This window comes from Haliotis cracherodii, unplaced genomic scaffold (assembly GCF_022045235.1).
Source record: "Haliotis cracherodii isolate W230 unplaced genomic scaffold, xgHalCrac1.p SCAF_12, whole genome shotgun sequence".
In the NCBI taxonomy this organism is placed as follows: domain Eukaryota; kingdom Metazoa; phylum Mollusca; class Gastropoda; order Lepetellida; family Haliotidae; genus Haliotis; species Haliotis cracherodii.
Genome location: NW_027266267.1, coordinates 41,024,094 through 41,045,376, shown reverse-complemented (window position 1 = coordinate 41,045,376; position 21,283 = coordinate 41,024,094). Strand labels below are relative to the sequence as shown.

General features: G+C 39.2%; 1 protein-coding gene across 1 annotated transcript in view; it reads left to right on the top strand.

Annotated features, from left to right (window-relative positions):
* The window catches only part of LOC139457382 (scavenger receptor cysteine-rich domain-containing protein DMBT1-like), a 148,941-nt gene that overhangs the window by 39,921 nt on the left and 87,737 nt on the right, over positions 1 to 21,283 (top strand). Inside the window, exon 5 of the mRNA XM_071238787.1 lies at positions 18,616 to 18,757. Coding sequence (XP_071094888.1) covers positions 18,616 to 18,757 — 142 coding nt within the window. The remainder of the gene's footprint in view (positions 1 to 18,615; positions 18,758 to 21,283) is intronic.

Genomic DNA, 21,283 nt, shown 5'->3' with positions numbered 1-21,283 from the left:
GGAGAACCTATTCCAAATGCAATGTCAACAGGTAAACGTGGCTGTCTGCCAAACATAAGAAAAAAAGGACTTTCTCCGGTCGATTCATGTCGTGTTGCATTGTAAGCATGAACGAGTGGTGCTACATATGACTTCCAGTTGGTCTTCTGGGATGGTTGCAAAGAACCTAACATACTTATCAGTGTCCGATTGAATCTTTCTGTCATTCCATTTCCTTGTGGGTGGTAAGGTGTGGTCCTGCTTTTTTTTATTCCCGCCAGCTTACATAGTTCCTTGATTAGGTTACTCTCAAAGTTGGCGCCTTGATCTGCATGTAGTCTTTGTGGGAAGCCATAGTGTACAAAGAAGTTGTTAAATAGGACTTCTGCAGTGGTCTTCGCAGTCATGTTCCTAGTAGGGTAGGCCTGAGCATATCTTGTAAAATGGTCAGTCAGAACAAGAATATGTTGATATCCTCCCTTTGACATCTCCAGTGTAAGGAAGTCGACGCAAACTAACTCAAGGGGCTGGCTGGTAGTGATGGAGAGAAGAGGAGCTCTGGCTTCTGCTGGTGTTCTTCTGAAGCATCTGTCACAGTTTTTTATCCACTGATCCACATCTTTAGCCATTCCAGGCCAGTAAAATCTGTCCCTGCAGAGAGCTAGAGTCCGATCTCGGCCGAGATGTCCAATCTCATCATGAAGTCCGTTTAGTGTTCTTTTGATGAATTCTGCTGGGAGAACAAGTTGCTTCCTTTCTTCTCCATCCATGGTAGTAATTCTGTACAACACTCCCTGTTGTAATTGGAGATGACTGAATTCTCTGAGAAGACCAGTAGGAATATCCTCTGGTATCGTGTGGTGATGTAGTCCGTCAATGACTCTGTTGAGTACTTGATCCCTGTCTTGTGCTTTCCTCCAATCCCTTAGAGTGAAGCTAGATATGTTGTTCCTGTATTCAACGTCGTCATCTGCAATAACTTCAGCTGCAAAGCATAAACTCTCAATGTAGTTAGATGTCTGACAACTATTGCAGATCGCCTTTACAGATGTAGTAGCTATAGTATCTGTCTCTTCTTCTTGTGGCAACCTTGAGAGCGCATCAGCATCTATGTTACCTTTTCCTGGACGATACTTAATATCAAAGTTGAATGCGGAAAGAGCTGCAATCCACCTGTGTCCAGTAGCATCCAATTTGGCTGTAGTCAAAACGTATGTGAGAGGGTTGTTGTCCGTCAGTACAGTGAACTGATTTCCGTAGAGATAGTCATAAAATTTCTCCGATACTGCCCATTTTAATGCTAGGAACTCCAACTTGTGTGCTGGGTAGTTCCTCTCTGCTTTATTCAGACCTCTGCTGGCATAGGCGATGACTCTCTTTTGTCCTTCTTGTTCTTGGTAGAGAATGGCACCTAATCCGAGTGAGCTTGCATCTGTATGAACTTCAAAAGGAAGACCATAATTTGCATATCCAAGAATAGGTGGCTTTGACAAAGCATCTTTCAGTTGCTTGAAGGCTGATTCCTGATCCTGACCCCAAGTCCATTTAACTTTCAAGTCTGTTTTCTTCTTGAAGCGATTATTCTTCACAGTTGGAGGGAGCAACTGTGAGAGAGGCCAAGCGATATTAGAGAAATTCTTAACAAATTTTCTGTAGTATCCGGCAAACCCAAGGAATTGACGAACTTCCTCTGGACTCTTAGGAGTTGGCCAATTCAGTACCTTCTCAATCTTTGCAGGGTCAGTTTGAACTCCATTTGCTGATACAATGTGGCCGACAAACTTTGCTTGTTCTTGTAAGAAGTTACACTTCTTGGGTGCCAACTTTATTCCACTTTTCCTCAGACGTTGGAAAATCCTTTCTAATCGAATGAGATGCTCTTCAAAAGTATCAGAAAACACGATGAGATCATCCAGGTATATCATGCAAATTTCCAAATGAAGATCTCCTAACATATGTTCCATCTGGCGTTGATATGTAGCTGGAGCATTTACGAGTCCAAAAGGCAAGCGATTGTACTCATAAAACCCAAGAGGTCCAACTGTAAAGGCTGTTCTTGCTTTGTGACCTTCCTCTATTTCTATCTGATGGTAGCCCGACTTCATGTCCATAACAGTGAAAAACTTGGATCCTGCAAGTCTGTCAAAGATTTCTTCTGCGCGTGGTAAAGCGTAGGCATCTTTAACCGTGCGACGGTTGAGTGATCTAAAATCTATACACATACGCAGAGATCCATCAGCCTTGCGTACAAGGACTACATTAGATGCCCATGGGCTATAAGAACGTCTGATGATTCCACAAGCAAGTAACTGTTGGAGATGGTCCTTCACCTCTTGAAACATAGATGGCGGTATGCGTCGATGTCTTTCCTTGAATGGTGTAGGGTCTGTCAACTCAATCCGATGTTTCACATCAGTGTAGTGGCCAACATCTAAATCTCCTGTTGAAAATACATCGCTGTATTTCTGAATTAACTCTTCACCCATCTTCTTCTGTTCATCAGTAACTTTATGAGATATGTTCACCTTGTCCAGTGGGTGCTGTTTTACTTCAGTGGCAATCTGTTCCAAGTTGATGGGTGCAACTTTCTCAATTTGGACTGGTTGTATCTCACAGATGATTGTCCTAGGGGAAACAACTATGGTCTGGTTGGTCAGGTTTGACAATTGAACAGGAACTTGTAGTGATCGCTTGTACTGGTAGCGGAATAATGCAGGAGTTATCTCTATCCCCGGTGATATACATGTCTTCTTGGCTGGATGAAGCATAACACAAGTTTCTCTATAAGGCAGTTCCTTGTAGAGTGAACACTTGACTGTTACAGTTCTGTTGGGAGGTACAACTACTTTTGACACCTCACAGCTACGCATAAGTCCAAGGGTCCCATCTTTCCTTTTAAGTTCCTTGTCCTGCAAAATGATACTCCTAAAGGCAAGATACCAAGGTGTGTGCATTTTGCTGACTTGAAGAAAGTTAGGTCCAGTTGCCTCCCTGCAGCTCTCAAGAGCTGGGATAAGGTAATTAGTCCCCAGTAAAACAGGTACACTCTTGTTGTACTCACTGTCTGGGATGACTAACAATAAACAATTACTTTTGAGACCTGGAGATAACCCAGTAGTTTCAACTGGAACTTCCACATATCCCATATAAGGCAATGCCTCACCATCAGCACATTCAATACGAATGAAATCACCTAAGGTCTTAATCTCCAATGATGATAAACACTCCTTATGGAAACTTTCCGGGATAGTTGACACTGATGATCCTGTATCTAGGAGGGCCTTATGTGAAACACCATTGATGATGACATTTGTCTCGTTAGCTGTTCCAATCAATCCAGCTGGTATCTTGGAATGGACGACTTCAGTGGAGCTCTGTCTGAAAGAACCTAATGTCTGCCCCTTGACATTGGTCCTCTGCCATTTAAAGGTCCACGCCTCATATGATCTATGTTGACACGACAGCCTCTCATAAGGTGACCATATTGTCCACACCTATAGCACTGGACTCCAGACTGTAGTTCAAAATCATGAGGTAGTTGTGCAGGGTTATCAGGATTACCATGATGATGTTGATAATGATATTGTCCCTTGTGTTGTGCCTGGGATGCGGTAGGAGTGAACTGATTCATCCTTGCCTCCAGATTATCAATCTTGGATGACAGCTTGTCAATGACTCCCATCAACGCTGATACTTCAGAGGTTGGTTGAAGTGAAGCCATGACCTTGGCTGGTACAGGTTTCTTCTGTACTTCCAGTTTCCTTTGCTCCTGGTCATATTCAATTCTCCTAATAGCGACTCGGAGCTGGTCGAAATCCTGTATGGTGTCAAATTTGTGTCCTGTTGAGTCCTTCAGTTCCTGCCTGAGTCCTGACCAGAAGACTGTCCTGAGAACAGAGCTTGATCTATCCTGTTGGATGAAACCTTGTAAGACAAGCCTGTCTAACATGTCCTCAAGTCTGCAACCCCATGTTGTAGCATCCTCCTTTTCCCCTTGGCGTGCACCATAAAACTGGGCCATAAGGACTTCACCTTGCTCCATGACTGATGGACTGAATACACTTTTCAGTTTATTAAGAACTGAAGTGAGTGATGCAGTGTGACCTAACCTCATTATGACACGGGCAGCTTCACCCCTAAGGGCTCTCCTGAGCGCCTGTAAGATCTCCTCCTCAGAATGAGTCTTACTGCAAACGAAACTTTCAACCTCGTAGTGCCACACATCAAATGAAGTTTCACCTTTGGCCATTGGATCACCAGAAAAACAAGAAAAACGAGGTGCTTGTTTAAAACTAAACGAACTGGGCAAACTTTGGGTTGATGGAGTTGCATGATGCTCTGACTCCTCAGATTTAAACTGTGGACTACCAGTAGCGCCCTGCAACTCCTGTATTGCTACCATACCTGCTACCCAATCCCTGAGCTCGTCCTCAGTCTTACCTTTTGGTGTAACACCTAGCTTCTCAAATCCCGCAAGAAAAGAAGCCAACTCATCAGAAGATAATTGGGACATGATGATAATGTAGGGATACAATTACGAATGAATCCGAAGTGAAGGTAATAGCTTTACCTTAAATGAACACGAACACAAAAATGTAAAGCTTATAAGACCTACATGGAGAAACAATGCATAATTAACGTAAAGGTAATCCTGTATACAACTTAAGGGTTAAGAGCTTATAGTTTAGTTTTGCTTTATCAACTATCAAGTTTACGATAGTAATGGTTTAGGTTTAGTTAGATAACAAAATTAGTTTAGTTTACCAAGTGTTGTGGGTTAGTAACATTTACCTGACAAATTAATCCATACTGTACTGATACAACTGACCACAAGACCACACAAAGATTGAACAGGATAGGACAGGTGTGCTGAAAGAGGTGTAGTGCAAACCTACCTTATATAATATTAATTAACTATGTATAATATTAATTAAATGCTGAGACACAGTGACAACACAACTGAACAGTAACTTAACAATATACTCTTTTATGGTATATGCCAAGATTAGCTAAATCTTAGATAATAACACTACCTAACAGTGCAATCATTAGGTCTGTGCAAAAGATGTCAACTATTAAACCAAGTAATGAATCAGTTAATTACAGTAAAATGTATGAACAAAGTAGACTATCTAAAACTAATTAAACTAAACTAACTAATACAAACTAAACTAAGGGCCCATAATACTAATTATGTACAATCACCGCAGCAGAGCTCAATATGGCTGCACAAAAAAACATACCCATTCTCATGCTCACATAAACAACATGGGTGAAAAAAACAACAACACCAACATGTTTGTTAAATAATAATGGCACCAAAGAATTATCAAAAATATGAAATACAGCTGTAAATATTAAGGATATCCTGTGTCAATAGCCTGTATACAGACGCAAGTGTCTCTGATCACAAATAGGGACAGTTCATGTACACATATTTACACATGTTCACTTGATAATAGTGTCGGGCACAACTTCATACACTATCACTGCAGGGGCTGCTGCTGATGTTCCTCTCACTCTCCTGGCTCCATTGAAAATCAAGATCCCACCAGGGATGCCATTGTAACAGCGGTACTCTGGTCCTCTCAAAGATAAGAGAGTACTTGTTGGGTTCAAGGGATTTATTTTCAATGGGCGTAGAGAACTACACGGTAGTCCGGATCTGCCCTAAAACATACATAACTTGATATAAATATCATGGGTATCATTATAAAGGCACTATATAACAACAATACTAATTATACATTTCAATCTATAATTCCTTACTTTTGGCATATATATATATTAACAAATCCTTCCACATAAAACAAATTACACTCTATATATATATACAATTAATAATGCATAATTAATAAAACATAAATAGCATACCTCGTCTCAGGGACGCAGGCTGGAAACTCTCTTATGGAGACGTGCAGTGAAATAGCCCTGCACAAATAAGTATACTACATATAAGTATACTACTTATAAATATATCACATAGCCACAGTTACACTAGCATGTATGGAATACGAGCATTATAAATTCTACAAAATACTATACATATATACATGATACATATACATATATCACTTCTAACCAATTTAAACCTATTTTATATATAAATGTACATTTGGCTATTACCTCAGTCAAATACACAGTTAAGTTGAATAAAGAATACATTACAATGTCATAATACAATGCTAGCTAAAATACTATATCCAACAACCATGATTAAAATACATAACCTAAGCTCCCAGATAAATAAAGTAATAATTAAATGAACTTACCCTATATGATTCAGTGTAGAGAACGTGTTGAGAAAATAGGTGTTGACTGACTAGTAGAAGTGTGATCAGTGTCCCCACATAATTGCAGAGAACATGCAACAAAGCTAGATCACAAAGAGCACCTAATCACAGGCCAAGCCTGTGACCAACCCATTGACAATAGCCAAGAAAGAAATGTCTGAACTACCCAAGCTATATACAGAACTAGCTTACCTGTGAATTAGTAGATTTGTGCAAGTGCTGAAGTTAACACAAGTATTTAGGAACATATATGTTAAATATTTAGGTTAGCTTATTAATTTAATTCATGTTTGGTTACTATGATGATACTTTAAAATCTAACAATATTCTATTTACAAGCATACTGCTACATACTGTTGTGAATAACATTGGGTATAAGTTGCACAGGTTGGAGGGTTAAAAATAACAACTCAATTCTGAGGCTGAGTAGTCAGAGTAGAATTCAGGAAGGACTAGTGACATTTCCTTGTGGACTGCCACTTTTGCCATTAACCAGATGGCAGCTCTGCAGGAGATCTTTTTTATGGACAAGTGCAAAATAAAATTAAATGTGCTAGTCATCTAAGGTGCTGCAATTTGCTGTGCCAAAAATTTATAAGTATGACAAATCTTTCTACCACCATTATGCCATTGCCATGATCATGTATTTTGGCTGCAATCCCGCTTTATCTAAATCTTAAGTCTAGCTAGTTCAGTCATCTACTTTTTTCAGCTAAATTAGGAACATATCTTCAGTAAGTTGGTTGATCGGTTGATAATCACGTAAGTATAAAGTTTGTGTTGTGAGTGTGAGCTGTCATGGCTTCCTTTACCTCTCCCTCCTCATGCAAGTTGTGTGGTCATTATGTGATCATGGGAGATCCTCATCCTTCCTGCAATAAAAGTAGAGATGTCTTATGCTCTGCAGAGACGAGATGTGAGTAGTGCACCACCCCCTACAACCTCCTTATTGGCCTTCAACAAGTTGTTGGGATTCCATTAGGAAGGCCAGAAGTAAGAGGCAGCTAAGAAGGAAGTGAACATCCCTGACGCTCGACCCAGCCAGTTGTCTCCTAAAGTCATGATGCCTAGACTCCTGGGCCCACTTGCACAAAGCGATCTTAGCGCTAAGACTATTGTAAGCCTATGTTAAAGTATGGGAGTTACGGTCATCTTAGTGCTAAGATCGCTTTGTGCAAGTGGGCCCTGCTCTGGGTGAACTGACCCCTGCCATCACCATAAGTTTGCTGGAGCAACTTTTTGACAAGCAGGTTGTCAATGGAATAACTGAGGGGGAACAACTGAAGTGCTGTCAAGATGATCAGACTAAGAAGAATCCCCTGCCCAAGAGGCCTCGTGTCGGACAGACACACGAGACTAGCCCATCAAATTCATCATCAACCCAGACTGATGGAGCACACGACAACACATCACAAGCCAGTCATTGGGGTAGAAGCCCCAAAGCTTAATTTACTCATACGGGCAGTCAGGCACAAGTACAACTATCAACGGGGAGCCCAGTGTCTTTGCCAACCATGACAGAACCAAGCCATCCACCGCATGGGCCAGATTGCCAGCACACACTTTACTAATTCCAGAGCATCATCCCTTCTGGGGCCATCATGGTCACCACACAGAGCTTGCTCGATCTTCTCAGAGGCATACGTTTCAGCAACAACCACCAGACGGTATAAAGCGCTTACCAGCAGCAACACCAGCAAATTATTGAGGGACCAATGTCATCGGACCTCTATCCTTTTGGAATTATTGGAACATCTCTACAATCTTATGTCCTAATAGAGCTAGGCAATCTAAGACAGAAGAAAAGAAGTTATAACATATGCCAGAATACACTGGCTGTCATACCCAAGCTCTGTCCCGGCATGTTTATAATACCCTTCTGCGTGTCATTCCACCACAACCGGAATCATGTGAGGGTATCAAGGGAAGCACACTGCAATCCATCAGGATGGATCAAGTTGGACCTATGCTTGATACCATCGTCCGTATGCAGGAGGACACATCAATCACCCAAGATGGATCCAGAGGCTACAGCTACTGTCACAGATATGATCTAGTGCTGTCTCAGATCATACTAAGAGGATGGTTATGTCAGAACCCATCAAGGCAACCAAGTTTTTTTAATGACAAGCTCCGGGAGATCATTGATGAAGTCTGTCAGGATACAACAGAACGGTTTCAAGTATCCACGATGAACTTGGCAGTAAAGGCCCACGGATCGTCCTTTCCGTGCAAGTGTTGAAGAGAACCGGCTCAGGAAGCCTGCATGAAAGTTTGCCCCCTTGGGGAAGGATTCTTTTCAATCCAGTCACGAAAGGGACATATCTCAGTCTACATTGGAGTCCTCACATCAGCCTGACTAAACACAACGAGGGAATAGCCGAAGAAGTTCCACACCTGGAGGGCAGGGAAATCGCAGGGTCATTCCCAACCATCCCATCATTTCAGATCCTTTCAACCTGACTATAACTATAGACTCCAATCTACGTCTGCTGACTTTCAACATAATGCCGACTCCAGCAGGAGTGCGTCTTTTGTCATATGCTGGAAATTGGCAGCACTTCACGTCCGACCACTGGATTCTTATTTACAGGCCACCGTCATATTGATGAATGCGTCATTAAACAACAAACAAACAATTTTATTTGATGCTGCCATAATAATGGAACCTTTTACATGTTATACATGACCCGTGAAGATCCGGGTTAGAAGAGGTCTTCAGCAACCCATGCTTGCTGTAAAAGGCGACTATGCTTGTCGTATGAGGTGACTTACAGGATCAGGTGGTCAGGCTCGCTGACTTCGTTGATGCATGTCATTGTACCCCAATTGTGTGGATCAATGCTCATGATTTCAATCACTGGCTTGACTGGTCCAGACTCGATTATTTACAGACCGCCATCATATAGCTGGAATATTGCTGAGTGCAGCGTTAAACAACAAACAAACAAACAAACAAACAAACAAACAAATAAACATGTTATACACAACTTATTTACAAGAGATGGGCAAGATAGGGTTCTTCCCTCTCATGTTATGCGCAATCAAGGACAGCAGCATAAGTAATTCAGGACATTCATAAGCTACTGGACATCATCTGGTGTATAATCTGGTAGACAGGGCTAGAGGGCATACTGTATCAATTTCTATAAAAAATAATTATGATATTCACTGGGGCAGGCCCACTATTTATGAAAACCAGGAAGTATCAAACACATGCATTATGAAACACTCCACAGCCAACTCTCATATAAAGTGACATCTCAGTTGGGGATGATTTAGTCTTACTGGATAACTGAATATGCAGGTGTCAAGAGTGTGTTGTGAGTACATGTGGACAGTACGATGACTCACATCAAGATGAACCATACAAGTAGCTGGATACTGTATCTCTCTGTTTTGTTTTGCATTCTCATTGGAAAACTTCATAATGCTGATGGTAAGTGAATGCTCATATGTTCAGTTATAGTAATGTACTATAAAGAGAGGTACATTTTTGCGTCCTTAACAATTGTATCCACCCATTGTATTTGTGTAATTGACATATTACATGAAGTTTCAGTGTATTGATGTCAGTAACATTACACCTTTAGTATGGTGGCCTGTAACAAAACAAATCTGAATCAGACACACCGGGTGTTAATCACACGAGCAATGACCCATGTCATCTTAAGCTGATGACCCCAAACCTGTCATTACCACCCAATCCACTATTTTGTGTATCTTACATGCTGGATTAGCCATGGCAAAGTACTTTTACTAGTTCGATGATATTATTGGGGATAATGATGTTTAAAATGCTTTTGATAACAGTGAGTTACCTCCCTTCACTTGTAGCATTGGCATTGAAGTAAGAGGAAAAAAACACTTCACTGCGATTATAGTTAGTGAAAGCTGTAGATTCTGTTTACTGACGTTGATACCTTTGAAGTGTTACTGCTTCTGCATTGGTACAATCAAGCCATCTTGGAAAAGTTTAGATACAAATACTTTGTGTTATTGAAAAAACCCAAAACAACTTCCTTATTCTTTGTGCAAGTGTAAAGTCACCCTGTCACTATAGTAGCTTTCAGTTGGTGCCAATGTATTAGTAGTTCTTATGAAAAACCTTATTCTTTTTGTCCCTGGCCGACAAACCTTTACTTAAAGCGGGAACATGGTATTGGGCTCTGTCTGTGTGTTCCATAGTTGGTGTTAGCAAATTATCTCCAGAACCTCTGCATGAATATGGTTCAGTGTCTGTGCCAAGGTATATTAGAGGTGTTTGCAGACCCCTGTTAATTGGGATGTTGTTGACTTTTCTTTAAAATTCATGGGAAGCATTTGTCCAATTTACTGCTTGTCAAGCAGGAAATCTTCAGAACCTCATGATGGTGTCTTAGGGAAGTTTGTAGAACACAGTTAATATTAGTTATCTTATTTTCTAGGTCACAGAAAGCATTTGACATGTTTGCTGTTTGTTAGCGATTTTCAGTTCAGTTCAATGTCAAGGACATTGACTTATTGTCATCTAAAATGTCCCATAGATTTTTAAAAATTTGTTCATGATGTAGAAGAATGCCCTTTCAAAAGTTGATAAAAATTGTGAATATTTCCAAATGACCTCTGCCATCAGCAATTTGAAGATTAATTATTAAGATGTCTGAAATAATTTCCATGGATCAGTCAAGTTGGTTGAAGATGTATGAACCTGTGGAATCCACTTTGATGGTCACACCCCATCCATGATAATCATTGCCTTCCGTATATAGGTACATCCCACCTCCCTGATTCATTTTTTTACAGAGTTAAGGCTCCTTCAACTAGGTGTAAATTGCTTGAAATGGGGACAACTTTTCTAAGAAACTACTGAAGTTACATGAATGAAAGTTTGCATGCTTATGTAAGACATACTTGTCAAGACTGAGTTTGGAAATTGGTGCGTGAAATATTTCTTTACAGAGTTACGCCCCCTTGATCCATGATATTTTACTTGGTGCATGTGCTGAAGTTAGGTTTTGTAAGAGATACTTAGAAAGACTGAAGTTTTTTTTCCAGAGATGGGACCTTTTGTGTGTATTAATTTCACATATAATCATTTTTTCTGATGACATAAAGCGCCAAAAGTGGCTTTTTCTTCTGGAGGCTCAATAGGACTCTTTTTTTATAGTCTATGTTAAAGGAGAGGCACGGGCATCCACAGATTGGTGGCCTGTGCCTCTCCTTTAACATAGACTATAAAAAAAGAGTCCTATTGAGCCTCCAGAAGAAAAGCCACTTTCCAGAGATGGGACCTTTTGTGTGTATTAATTTCACATATAATAATTTTTTCTGATGACATAAAGCGGCAAAAGTGGCTTTTTCTTCTGGAGGCTCAATAGGACTCTTTTTTTAATAGTCTATGTTAAAGGAGAGGCACAGGCCACCAATCTGTGGATGCCCGTGCCTATAATAAAAACGAGATAAGAGTGGATTAAATGGCCGAAGGTGTGTAGGTACTACAGTGATCCCTCGCTACAACGCTACCTTCGGGGTCCAAATAATTGATAGGCATTATGAATGATCAGCGGTTTAGCCGAGGTGGAGTTGTAGGTAGTAGATGACCAACAAAACAGTATATATGCTCTGCCTACCTACCACCATCTACGTTGCACGTTTCAAAAAGATTAGAATAGAAGTTGTTTATCATTCATAGTGTAAAAAACGATTTATAGAGTATAAATATGCACTAAAAAACACATCGTATCCCTTCAACGAATTCAGGCGAATAAACGGGTATAACAAACTTGGTCAATTAAAAAGATGTAATTTGATATAAAAAATCAGTAGGCATGATGATTTACCATTTAAATTGTTTTTCCTGCTCTCCCAAGCAATGTTTGATAAATATGCAGAGATTAAGATGACAGTGTGTATTTTCTCGTAAACTAAGCCGGAAATAGCGATCAGCTGTGCACACGTTTCCTCCCTATCTACCGGTGATTCAGTCCAAAAGTACCCAATGATACAACTTCAAAGAATTTTGATGCAATGGTCGGAAGAAATTGTATCTGAAATTATTATTTTATCAGGAATAATATATTTCAATGTCGTGTTTGTTATTTTAGTTGCAGCTTTCACTGTATATATTTAAAATTATAAGAACCATAAGCGTAGCACTTTGGTACAGGTGGTATGCAGGATATGTTTATGTATGGAACAATCTGACCAGTCACCGTAGGGACTTCCCGCGCTAATGTATTTCGATTGTGAAAACGTTATGTTGACATTTAAAACTGCCTCAAATATGACTTTTAACAAGTCAAGGTATGGCATTTATGACATGTGTATCCATTCTCTTGCAACTGAAGTTCGTTTCAAGGCATCAATAGCAGTAATATGACCGTGGTTGCTGAAAATAACGGCAAGTTGTACGATCTACTGATCACCTCGCATAAGATTTCGCTGAAATTATTGTAAACATTATAATAATTATTGAATGAAATTATGAATAAAATTGATAAACTATATTGCAAACATTAGTCCAGATAAACAATGAACACCTTTTTATAACCAGATATTATAGTTATAGGATTAACTTGCGTACTTCAGTTCAGATTTGTTGACTGGTATTTCCGGTGTTACATGATTGCGGTGATCAGCTGATAATGTTTTTGAGATGGGGGAAATAGTGCGGTAGAAACTAACAGTTTCAGTCCACTAGTCCTTATAATGATAGCATGTAGCAAAACCTTTAAAAATGTCAAAATTCTACTAGTCCTTAGGATACCTTTACTATTGGGCAGTTTGGCAAGGACTATAGGACTAGTGCCAATTTCTAACCCTGGGCAATAGTGTTAGCATGGGTGCGGACATTCTTTGCCTTAAACAGAATATTATACCGGAGGCACTGCAGGATTAGGTAGCGGAGTAGGATCATCACTCTTGGGGCTTTGGTAGACTGTTTGTTGATGATTGCGATGACGGCTTGGTTGTAGCAGTAGAAGAGGACCTTTTCGTTTGCTAGTTGCTTGCCCCAAAATTGGATGGCCAGTGAGATGGGGAATAGCTCCAGTAGTGGCAAGTCGCATGTAGTTCCATCCGTCACCCACTGGTTTGGCCATCTGCCACTAAACCATTTGCCCTGCAGGTAGGCCCCAAAGCCAGCCCCAGCGGCTGAATCTGTAAACAGCTGAAGCACATGGCTGTCTACCTGTAGTTGATCCTGAAACACTGAAATGCCATTACAACTGGTGAGAAATGTTAACCACATTTGTAATTCTCTTTGACCCAGTTGGTAATCCTAATGTGGTAAAATGGTTGTTTACTTTTGCTGAGCAGATCAATAAGCCTACGGCTGAATGCCCTTGCCATTGGTATAGCCCTGCACATAAAGTTAAGCTTGCCTATGAGGGACTGAAGGGCCCTTTTTGTGACCTTTATGTTATCAGTCGACAGGATGTTTTGGATTTCCGCTGTCACCTCCTTGATCTTTGACTCAGATTGTCAGCTGTGTAGTGGGGCAGACAGTCTTGTTGTGGGCAATAGGGACCCCAAACTGTTCCAGTTTATGTACGCATCTGTTAAGGTTGTCTAAGAACTGGCTGGTGCCCACTGTGCCCCCTGTTAAGAAGACCTCCAGGTAATGCATAATCTGGTGTTTGGAGGTGGGATTGCATGCACCATTGCAAGAAGGTACTAAATGTTTCAAATATGGCATGAGATATGGAGCAGCCAAATGGTAAGCATTTATCAAAATAGAACTCACCTTCATGTCTTATGCCAACTGGATCAAAATTGGATGGGTGGACTGGTATTATTCTAAAGGCTGACTTCATGTTGAATTTTGATCATAATGCCACTTTCCCAGTTGTTGAACCATGAGAATAGCTTCATCAAATCTGGCATACACTACGGAGCAGGCCTCTGCGTCTATAAAGTCATTTAACTCTTTCAATACCGTAGGCCGGTTATCCGGCCAAGAAGCATCGAGTCCCCAGACACCGTTGGCCGGTAAACCGGCCAAGCCGTAGTCACGTCAAAATAGTATATATTTTTATAGACCTACCTGTGATATCATTCATTTATTAAATCTATCACATTTCACAATGTCTGAAATACGTATTCCATTTTAATTTATCATTTTTTATCGATAAATGAAAAAAATATTCACTATTTCCTGCGATGTTATTGAAAATAAAAATCTCGGACACACATTTCGACAGCGGGTCCACATCGAACATGTCAAAGAGCAAATTAAAGACGTTCTAAACAAATCTTTACATATATTATACAAAGTGATAAATAAAATCAACAAAAATATATCTAACAGTAATCAAACTTACATCTAAGTTATTATTTCCATCTTTTGTGTGATCGCTGTGCGTACCTCAGAGTGCCTGCTAATATATATACATGAAAATATGAAATGTTGCTCTTTTTGAAACCATGTAGGTTCATGATCAAAATTTAGCTCATATAGCGGGAAAAGTAAAAAATTCCTGCTTCCACATGTATCTAAATGTTCACTGAGTTGAATTGTGCGTTTGTGTGGCTGCTGTATTTGTGATGTACGAGTTTAGATTGATTGTTTGTAGTGGATACAATGAAAAGTATATCGGAAAGACAGATCTTAAATTAAAGAGAAGAATTACTCAGAGATAATAGGACTAGTGTAATATATCAATGTTTTCAGAGGTGATAGTATCAGAAAAGTGTTTAACAGAAATGATGTCTTTGCGAGGCATTTAGAAAATTGAGAACTAAGTAAGGATAAGATATATGGATGAACAGCCTCTTTATTACAATAGGAGCGTATCAGTTGGTGATTCGCTCAGTGTCAGTGGGCTGGTGGCTTATAAATGAAACTTGCCTGTATTGAAAGTTGAAGGTTGGCATTTGTAAATACATGCAGAGTAGATAATCATATTTTTCAGATTTAAAGCTGTCTAATCACAGAGATAGCTCTTGCTCTCAGGTAAGTGAGTCACATATGAATGTCTAAATCAAAATTGTCAGTGAGGTAATGAAATTTTCTACACCAGAATCGGGCAGATAGGAATTAGTTTCACCTATCCCTACAGAATGGTTACTAGTCACTGGATAGCCGTCAGGCAGCTAATTCGAACACTGGATGTGCTGTGATGTGTCACATCACTTACTGGATAACAGTGTTAGAACCTACACCTAAACGTAGCTCCTATTGTAATAAAGAATTTGTTCATCCATATATTCTTACCTCATTGAACAGAATTTGATATAAGATGTCTGTCCAAGTTGGAAGTGTTGAGAGCAGTTTTTCTGTCACACATAAGTAGGACATGTAATTCATCCTCTATACACTTTGTTATTAGGTGATATAACGACAAAAGTTTTCTGCATTAGTTACAGTTTTATATCTTTCCTCAACCTTGTATATTTTACTCTTTACTTTACTATTAATCATGCTGGAATTGGCGGAGAAATACATTTCCACATTTAAAAGTGATTATCTTCTGTTTTGGACCAACTTTTAATTTATACTCATTCACACACTACAGTAATTTGTTTTTAAGTTCAGATTCCTGTAATTTCTTCATAAAAAGATACATTGTAAACATGCCATTCATTCAAGCCTTAATGTTTCTACTTCAGGATGCGGTGGGCGCTACACAGGCTCATCTGGCTCCATCTACTCACCTAACTACCCTGGCAGTTATGGCTACAACCTGCACTGTACCTACATCATTGATGCAGGAGAGACATTGATCACCCTTGTGTTTGAAGATTTCCTTATAAGCCCCTATTCGAATGATTTTGTTGAGGTATGTGTTGTTGTTATTTTGTTTAAATGTATGCTAGATATTGTGCATTTTGATTTTAAAGCAATTAGAACCAATATGGAATGAAGCATGCAGATAAGTGTACCAGATTAGTGAATATTTTAGAAAATACTTTTGCAGACAGCAAATAAAACATAATACTGATACGATACTGATATGAATGAGCCTATTCTCCAATAATCAATAAGAAATTTGAAAGGCTAATGATTACACAATCAAACAGCATGATGTTTGTCAATGTTGGTGAATGGATATAAAGAATGTTACATCTTTATATTGTAGGGCTGCACGGTATTACTGGTATACCGGTAAACCGAAATATGAAATTGAACCAATTAGGTATCGCGATATGTTTGTGATGTACTGGTATATTGACAATGATTTTGTGTTTTCAAATTTAACTTGCTTAACTCTTTCAACACCGTATCCCTGTAGATCATCTATACCGACCAAGAAGCACCAAGTTCCAAGACACCGTAGGCTGGTAGACCGGCCAATCCATAGTCATGTCAAAATAGTATATAATTTTATGAACCTACCTGTCATATCATTCATTTATTAAATCTATCACATTTTACAATGTCTGTAATATGTATTCTATTTCAATTATCATTGTATCATTTTTTATCGATAGATTAAGAAATTATTCACTATTTCCCGCAATGTTATTGAAAATAGGTAAGTGGATTTTATGAAAGGTTTGCTTCCTTGGGCCTAAATCTGGACGTTATGAATGTGTTAGCTTACATCTTTTTATTTACAACAAGCTTAATTAAGTTGTAAATGAATTATTTTAATAGTAGGATAAACATAACTTTCATATTTATAAACAATGGGATCAGACCTTTCAAATGGTGTATAACATACAGCAGCAAAGATGTTTTACAAGCAGATATTTTCTTTGATAAATGTTGGCTTAATCTATCACACCATCAGAGAGTTAACTTACTGTAAAAGTCCAGTTTCCATGGTTTGTATCATGGAGTTACATTTTGGCTGGACTAGCGGGTCTATGCATAGTCCAATCAAAATCGTGCAACGAAATCGAAACCCAGTTCGTAAACTGTCGTGCAGATTTCAGTCAATTGCAGGATTTGCAAAGCATGTGCACTGCCAACTCGTTGTCAACAGATTTTCCAAACCTTTTCATGTTTTTAATCAAGGTGCTCACGTGATTTGATGCACTTCGCGATGTAAGACCCGTTTTATCACAATATAGATCTTGATTATCAATCAGATCGTCTTGATTTTGCTTGAAACAAATGCAAGCGATGGAATGTGATTGGTCCATAGGAGAGGCTTAGAAGGGACATAACTCATAATAACCACTGGTGGCGCTACGATCGAGGCCAGGAATTCCAGCCTAGTTTGGCAAGGGTGGCAACTGGACTTTTAAAGTCGGTTAACTCTCTTGCCTCGGGAAGATGCTATCACACAAGAGTCTCTGGAAACTCAGTGTCACAGCAGTAAACGCTTCTGGTTGACTGGTGTTGAAAGAGTTGAAACAAGTGATATTGTCAGTCTTTTTACCTACGATGTCATTGTGATTAAACTGTGCGAACATCTCTTTGATAAACCATTACAAGCTTACGTTACCACAAAGACTGGACCCATATACATAAATACCTCCATTTCTTCCTGAACCTATGAGCTAAACGGATCCATGATATCACTGAGTCTGGAGCATATGCTGAGTGAGATCTTTATATAGCATATACAGAGTGAGATCTTTCTATAATCCATACAATAAACTAATGTTCATTCATTAAGATATTTATGGGTGTTGGGAACAGTCCCTTTGAATATTTATGATTTAACACACACATTTATATACAGTTTGATAGATTATAATAATATGAATATCAAAATTCATCACCACTTGCCAAGTTCACTCAAATGTCACCAGTCGGAAGTTGTCACAGATAAACACGAATGCTAACCATGTCTGATCTTCTTTTACCATGGAATGCATGAACTGTTTGAGTGACTTCTTTCCATCACACTAAAGAAAACACTTCAACATAAATGTTTTGGCACACAGTGATATTAAAAATCAGTAACGTAGTCATCAAAATGCTTGGGCAGTCTCCTTTTGTCTGACGGGATGCCCCTGAAGAGGTAGTCTGGGCACGTCCTGGACTGGTGTGCTATCATTGGAAATAATTCTTACAAATACAAAACCTTAATTACATCAATGCCTGAAATCCTGTATTTTGGCTGTAATCACACTAAAATCTTTAGATTTTAAAACAAGTCCTCTTCATTGTCTATAAGCTATCATCATGTTTGAGACCTAACACAGGAATTTGTAGTTATTATTGGTATTTTTATTTGTGTATAGCTGTGAATTCATGTGGACTGTTCAAATTGTACCCAGTATTTAATTTTGAGACGTCTCATTGTCAGAGTGTCTGCTGCGAGCATTCTCGAAAATGTCCTATACTAATAGAAATGTGGGGTAAAACAACAAACGAAAAAGAAAAACAGATAATCCAGAAAAAAATTAATTTCCTTGACCTACATGATGTAGATTTACATGTAATTACTCCATTTGTAATCTGCAGGTTTATGACGCCTCCGACAACCTCCTTGTCCATCTAAGTGGAGACAGACGGGGCTACATTGTGCAGTCAGCCGTCTACTACCGTGTTGTGTTTACTACGGATGGATATAGTACCTGGAAGGGATTTAAGGCTGTATGGACAGGTATGTAGATGTGTACTTCCATGATATTTTGCTTGCTTTGTAATTTGTCTCCATTTACTTCTTATCACTTCACTATCCCCCTACCATGGGGCACATTAGAAATTAGTTCATATAGTAGTGCATATACATGGAGAAAGGGAGACTAACTTCAGGATCTTTTTTATACAAAAACTCAATCTTGTCAACTTCACTGAAACTTCAATGTGAAAATATTTAAACCCACTGTTAGGAAGTAGGCTGGTTCAGATGACGTTTTTAAATTGTGGTTTGTGTTTTTCTTCACAATAATTCACCATATATATACCTTGTACAAGTTCCTTTGTCAAGTGGTATGCCTCTCAATTAGGTAATTATGGTTCTTTGACAACCACGTGCAGATCTTATTTTTTAGAAAATCCAACATAGCACAACAATTTCAGTATTTCTTTAATATTAGTATAAAGTTTCATAGAAGATATATTAAAAGAAATATGGATATATGATCCAGAAACAACCCATCTGGTTGTAAAGGTATGCCCTGGTAATGAAAGAAACCTGAATTTTGGTAAAGTAATAAAATATTAAATGGTTTCCAATTTATGCTCTGGAAACTAAATGTGATTGCTAAATGGATGAACAGACTCATGGACAGACAGCACCCATTCCTATGTGCCCCTCTCACTTTGTGGCAGGGGATAATAAAATAGGTCTTTGTCGGGTTTGCAGCACCTTTATTTCCTGATAATATATCCCTTTTGTGTTGATATGACATGACACTAAAGTGTATAATTCTTGCGAATCCTCTACCTCTATAACATCTTTGCCATAAATCCTGTATTTTGGCTTTAATCACACAAACTAAAATTTTCAGATTATCAACAGATGTCCTCTTCACTGTCATTTACACAATTAGTTGTTCCCAATATAGCACTATAGGAACCCAAGCTATGATGTGCGTAATGGCGGGAACCTCACTTCTTTCCTGTGTGTGCTAGAGTCAACACCTCTTGTTATAGTTGTAACTACCTATCACTTGGTATTAGTCACATTAATCTTAGATTGTTCTATAAGTTTTCTTAAAACAGACATATTAAGTCTATATCAATAGCTGCTTATTATAGTGACGATCGTACTCAAGTGAGTATAAGGCTGGTGCGAGGTGTTTGTGTGGTCGCAATGGAGTCTCCCACTTCTTCTGCTTGTAAGAAGTGTGGCCATTTTATTGTCACGGAAGATTCATCAACTGACGGTGCCAAAGCTGACTGCTCGGACTGCACGGGACCGTCCAACCGACCGAGACGAAGATTATATCATGGGACAGTCCAGCGGTTTGATGGAGGACCATCATTCCCGTAAGGGCTCTGTTATACACAGGCAGTAATCACAAGCTGCACGGACCTTACTTATAGTGAAATCCTGGCCACATGCAGATGATGAACCGCACGGGGAACATGTTGAGTGTATGGATTATGACAAACATCCACCACTCCTAGGAGTTACCCACGGTCATTCTGAGGTGGAATCAGACCTATATGAAGAGGTTAATCAGGCTGACGATTCACCCCAGTGCGAGTATACAGAAGGATACAGCTTTGTTGAACTCATTGAAGAATTATGTCTCCCCCAGAATGGAGGGAGACATATTGTTTTTGGCACGGTTCCCGTCGGCGTTCCCACCGTTTCCGGACCATTACTCAGAAACCGTTTAATATTTTTTCGTGAAACTTTGTATACACATTAACCCAGCACTGAAGTGGTGCCTTTTGCTATTTAGAGATTTTTGACATTTTTCTTTTTTCTCGTTTCCATGGAGATAACTTGAACATAGACTCTGAATGGGGGTAAGCTTGGTTTCCGGACCATAACTCGGAAACCGTTTAATATTTTTTCGCGAAACTTTGTATACACATTAACCCAGCACTGAAGTGGTGCCTTTTGCTATTTAGAGATTTTTGACATTTTTCTTTTTTCTCGTTTCCATGGAGATAAGTTGAACATAGGCTCTGAATGGGGGTAAGCTTTGTTTCCGGACCATAACTCAGAAACTGTTTAATATTTTTTCGCGAAACTTTGTATACACATTAACCCAGCACTGAAGTGGTGCCTTTTGCTATTTAGAGATTTTTGACATTTTTATTTTTTCTCGTTTCCATGGAGATAAGTTGAACATAGACTCTGAATGGGGGTAAGCTTGGTTTCCGGACCATAACTCGGAAACCGTTTAATATTTTTTCGCGAAACTTTGTATACACATTAACCCAGCACTGAAGTGGTGCCTTTTGCTATTTAGAGATTTTTGACATTTTTCTTTTTTCTTGTTTCCATGGAGATAACTTGAACATTGACTCTGAATGGGGGTAAACTTGGTTTCCGGACCATAACTCGGAAACCGTTTAATATTTTTTCGCGAAACTTTGTATACACATTAACCCAGCACTGAAGTGGTGCCTTTTGCTATTTAGAGATTTTTGACATTTTTATTTTTTCTCGTTTCCATGGAGATAAGATAAACATAGACTCTGAATGGGGGTAAGCTTGGTTTCCGGA